Source organism: Hippocampus guttulatus, chromosome 3, assembly GCF_054856545.1.
Source record: "Hippocampus guttulatus isolate MCC_2025c chromosome 3, RoL_Hgut_1.0, whole genome shotgun sequence".
Lineage (NCBI taxonomy): Eukaryota > Metazoa > Chordata > Actinopteri > Syngnathiformes > Syngnathidae > Hippocampus > Hippocampus guttulatus.
The window spans coordinates 29043821-29049147 of record NC_141263.1 but is presented as its reverse complement, the minus strand read 5'-3'; the positions used below and the strand labels follow the sequence as shown (position 1 = coordinate 29049147).

The 5327-nt window shown below is 49.1% G+C and overlaps 1 protein-coding gene across 1 annotated transcript; it reads left to right on the top strand.

Annotated features, from left to right (window-relative positions):
• Positions 1 to 706: 706 nt before the first annotated feature.
• On the top strand, positions 707 to 3474 carry LOC147208144 (uncharacterized). The gene is made up of 2 exons (XM_086108004.1): positions 707 to 1152; positions 1380 to 3474. The coding sequence occupies exons 1-2, from the start codon at positions 1047 to 1049 to the stop codon at positions 2978 to 2980; spliced, it is 1707 nt and encodes a 568-aa protein (XP_085964130.1). The 5' UTR covers positions 707 to 1046; the 3' UTR covers positions 2981 to 3474.
• The last annotated feature ends 1853 nt before the right edge of the window (positions 3475 to 5327 follow it).

Genomic DNA, 5327 nt, shown 5'->3' with positions numbered 1-5327 from the left:
CCTGGGGTTCTCGTCAAGGTGTAGGGAGTTATAGACCGTTCAACATGGCGGGCAGTCTTAGCACAAAACCGGCAAGCTGTGTTGGAAAGCAAAAAATAAAAAATAAAAGGCAGCGAAAGCCTACAAGAACTGCTGAACGTTTCAGGTTCAATCATTTAAGTGCCTCTTAAAATGGTGGTGTGGCGATTCTAATATGGCACACGTGGCACATTTTTTACCTTTCTGATCGGCCGAGAATATAAGCAAGATTGTTGCACAAAGACATCAGGCGGACTGAGCAGTCTTGCATAAATGTCGCAAATTAATGCGATGAAATGAACTCAAACGGTTGTAGGTTGTTGATAATCGGGTCTTCAGAATGCCGCTTTGTGTGTGTGCGTTTGTGTCCACTAAACGTTTTCTTTTGACTGTGTTTGAGCGATTTTTCAATCAATCAAAACAAAAAATCGTCCTAGATTGCCCTGAAAGCTGGCTTGTTTTCGTCACGTGACAAGGAGCCGCGCATGACGCCGCCACGCACGGGGGTGTAACGGCACGCGGCGTGCACAGTCGGTTCATATTCAGCCGGCGAGACTTTTGATCGCTAAGGCGAATCCACGCGAGATGGGTCGCGTCTCTTCATCCGTGCCACGGGGTGGACAAACGCAGGCCCGAGATGAGGTTCAACTTCCGTCCGCTGATCAACTTCCGCTTCCGAATCAGGCCCCGCCCCCGCGCATCCCCGCTCTCGTGGCTCGACGCTGGTCGCCTCATTCTGGTGTCCGAAATCGTCACCGGCGGACTAAAACTTCGACACAGGACGTCCGGAATTTGGCTGGACTTTGAAATCATTCCTGACGTTTCCGAGTGCGGGATCATCCGGTCTCGGTGCAAGTCGGGGCTTCTCCTCATAGCTTAGCCTATCTTAGCTTAGCCTACTTTAGCTTCGCTTAGTTTATGGATAGCTGGACAGCTTCGTGGCCGGCGAACCAAGGAACGCGTTTGTTGGCAACGCATCGCGAATAAACGATCGGGTGCGCGTGTGGTGTTGGCACCGCTGTCTGAAAATGTGTTCAAGGGGCACGACGCGGTACGAGGAGGAAGTTTGCGCAAGAAAAGAGGAGGGAGATCGGCGAGCTTTCAAGCAACATCCAGTTGTGGTCCGTGCAGCAGGTTGGTCCACCTTCAACTCTTGCCTTATTGCCGTATTGGTAGTACTGCCATCTTAGTCACCAACACACGAAGCTTTCCCTCCAACCGGTTCACAAAAGTTTCCGCTCTTGAGACTTAACAAAAACACACGCACACAAATGGCCCCAAAATATACTATGAGAAACAATGAGACACGAGGTCAAAGTCACAGTTGCAAACTGCGTCTTTGTGTGCATTGTGTCCTGTAGACGTCGCTGAAGGAGTTCTTCGTCCTCAGCGGCAGGAGCTGCAGTCCCTGCGCGTCAAACTGGAGGAGGAGGAGGAGGAGGAGCCACAGCCTCGTCACGTTAAAGAGGAAGAGCAGGAGGATGAAATCGCAGCTTTTCAGTTGACTGACGTCAACGTGAAGGCCGAAAGTGAGGGAGAACACTGTGGACGATCACAGACCAACGGCCTGGTGCCCCCACTCTCAGAAAGCGACGACGTCACGTCACAATCTTCTGGTCATGACGAGGAGGAGGATGATGATGATGATGAGCGCAACAAAGGAGACGTGGCGAGTCACGCTGGCAACAAACGGGTGAAATGTGCTCACTGTGACAAAACCTTTGTCTACAAGTCCAGGTTGAAGAGACACTTGAGAACGCACACTGGAGAAAAGCCCTTTGCCTGTTCCCTTTGTGACAAAAGATTCTCACTCAAGGCCCATTTGACAGCGCACACCACAACGCACACTGGAGAGAAACCTTTTGCCTGCTCAGTGTGCGATCAAAGATTCTCTCGAAAAGAACATTTAACGAGGCACACCAAAAGACATAATGGAGAGAAACCTTTCGCCTGCTCAGTTTGCGGCAAAAGATTCTCCGAAAAGACACATTTGAAAATACACACGGGAACCCACACCGGCGACAAACCGTTTGCCTGCTCGGTTTGCGGCAAAAGCTTCACCCTGAATTCGCTCTTAACGAGGCACACGCAAACGCACACGGACGAAAAACCCTTTGTCTGCTCGGTGTGCGGGAAACGATTCGGTCACAAGGGAGACTTAACGAAACACACGAGAACGCACGCGGAGGAGAAACTGTTTGTTTGCTCGGTTTGTGGGAAAAGATTCACCCTGAAGGAAGGCTTGACAAAACACGCGAGAACGCACAGCGGAGAAAAACCTTGCGCTTGCTCAGTTTGCGGTCAAAGATTCTCCGAGAAGGCCCGCCTGACGAGACACGCGAGAACGCACACGGGGGAAAAACCTTTTGCCTGCTCAGTGTGCGGCCAAAGATTCTCCGAGAAGGCCCGTTTGACGAGACACGCACGAACGCACACCGGGGAGAAGCCTTTTGCTTGCTCCATTTGTAGGAAAACCTTCAACCGAAAGACAACGTTGAAAGCGCACGCGAGAACGCACACCGGCGAGAAACCCTTTGCCTGCTCCATTTGCGGGCAAAGGTTCTCCACCAACGGAAATTTAACGAGCCACGTGAGAAGGCACGATGGGGAGAAGCCCTTCACCTGCTTGTTTTGTGGCAAGACGTTCAGCGAGAAGGGACTGTTAAAAATACACACCCGAAAACACACCGGAGAGCAGCCGTTTGCGTGCGCGGTTTGTGGCAAAAAATTCTCTCAGAGGGCCGAATTGACCAAACACGCGCGGACGCACACCGGGGAGAAGCCTTTCGCCTGTTCGGTGTGCGGGAAAAGATTCAACGAGAGCGGACATTTGACGAGGCACGCGCGGACGCACACGGGCGAGAAACCGTTTGTGTGCTCGCTTTGTGGCAAAGGCTTCTCGGAGAACGGCCATTTAAGGCGACACGCCAGAACGCACGGCCAAGAGCGGACGCTCACCTAACGCCTAAAGATTCCGCGGAGAATGCAAGAAACGGAAGCCGCGTTAGGACGAGGTCAAAGGTTTCATCACTGCCATCCACCGTCGACAGCACAATGCTCAAAGCACCTGGTGTCACTCGAATTTGATTGGAATGGGAAGGGCCTCAAAGTGGCCCACTGTGAAGTTGCGGCATTCTCTTGAGGAAACCGACAAGGCAAGTTGCCGGCTCCGACTTGAGTCAGCCGCGCCGCTTCTTGAGTCGGCCAACGTGGTGAAATATTGATCTGCTCTTTGCCTCCACGAGCTCACCTTGACCATTGGAACCTTCTCAACCCGCCTCCGCGTTTCTCCAGCATACCTGCTGTGTTTTGCTCAATGCCGTGCCAACTCATGAGGTGAAAAATTTCATTTCGTTTTTTTTAAGGGAGGGATGGGGGTATAAATATATGGTTGTCATCAAGTTGGCTGTATTCTTAATTTCATCGTTTTTGCTTCATTAAACTTGGAAAACAACATTCAGAGTCTCGATTGGAGTAACGCGTGTACAGTCTCTCTCTCTCTCTCTGCTGCCACGCGGTGACTTGAGCTGGCGCTAGGCTCTCCTCACCTGCAGCTTTGTCCTCGTCTTCTACACTCATGAAAGGGACAAAGGTCAATGGCGACCCTCCTCTTCTTCGTCCTTAACTCTTTTGCGCGGGTCCGCCGTGGTTCCCGTCGCTCAGGCCTCAAATCTTCGCCGACTTCTGCGGGACCCAAAAAGACAAAACAAGTCAAGTCACATCTCTTGCCGTGACTTGGGTGCTCGCTCAGAGGGTCGGGAAACTGACGCCTTGATTTACAAGTTGACCAAGGTTGCGACTCTCATTGCTGGGAAGTCAACCCAATCATGCGCATTGAAAAGAATTGATGCCAATCATCATTCCCAGCAAAATCATGTTGAATAGTAAGGCGTTTTAACAAAAAAAAAACGACCATGTATACTAAGGCGTTTTTAGCTGAAATAAACGACCATGTATAATAAGGCGTTTTTAGCCGAAAAAAACGACCATGTATAGTAAGGCGTTTTTAGCCAAAAAAAAACGACCATGTACAGAAAGGCGTTTTGAGCCGAAAAAAACAACCATGTACAGAAAGGCGTTTTGAGCCGAAAAAACGACCATGTATAGTAAGGCGTTTTTAGACGAAAAAAAAGACCAAGTACAGAAAGGCGTTTTTAGACGAAAAAAAACCGACCATGTATAGTAAGGCGTTTTTAGCCAAAAAAAACGACCATGTATAGTAAGGCGTTTTTAGATGAAAAAAACGTCCATGAATCGTAAGGCGTTTTTAGCCGAAAAAAACCAGACCATGTATAGTAAGGCGTTTTTAGCCCAAAAAAACGACCATGTTTAGTAAGGCGTTTTTAGCCGAAAAAAACTACCATGTTTAGTAGGATGTTTTTAGCCGAAAAAAACGACCATGTATAGTAAGGCGTTTTTAGCCGAAAAAAACGACCATGTATCGTAAGCCGTTTTTAGCCGAAAAAAACGACCATATACAGTAAGGCGTTTTTTGATGAAAAAAAGACCATGTATAGTAAGAAGTTTTTAGCTGAAAAAAAACGACCATGTATAGTAAGGCGTTTTTAGCCGAAAAAAAACGACCATGTATAGCAAGGCGTTTTTAGCCGAAAAAAACAACCATGTATAGTAAGGCGTTTTTAGCCGAAAAAACCGACCATGTATAGTAAGGCGTTTTTAGCTGAAAAAAAACGACCATGTATAGGAAGGCGTTTTTAGATGAAAAAAACGACCATGTATAGTAAGTCGTTTTTAGCCGAAAAAAAAACGACCATGTATAGGAAGGCGTTTTTAGACAAAAAAAAAACGGCCGAAAAAAAACGACCATGTATAGTAAGGCGTTTTTAGCCGAAAAAAAACGACCATGTATAATAAGGCGTTTTTAGCTGAAAAAACAGCCTGGGTTCTGGTACTAGTTCTCTCGAGAGGGGTTGGACTCTCTTCCACTCTGGAGTTGCTCATGGTGAGAGGCGCAGAGCAGGTGTGGGCATACTCATTGCCCCCCGGCTCAGTGCCTGTACATTGGGGTTCACACCGGTAGACGAGAGGGTTGCTTCCCTCCGCCTTCGGGTGGGGGGACGGGTCCTGACTGTTGTTTGTGCATATGCACTAAACGGCAGCTCAGCATACCCACCCTTTTTGGAGTCCTTGGAGGGTGTGCTGGAGAGTACTCCTGCTGGGGACTCCCTTGTTCTGCTGGGGGACTTCAATGCTCACGTGGGCAATGACAGTGAGACCTGGAGGGGCGTGATTGGGAGGAACGGCCCCCCCGATCAGAACTCGAGTGGTGTTCTGTTATTGGACTTCTG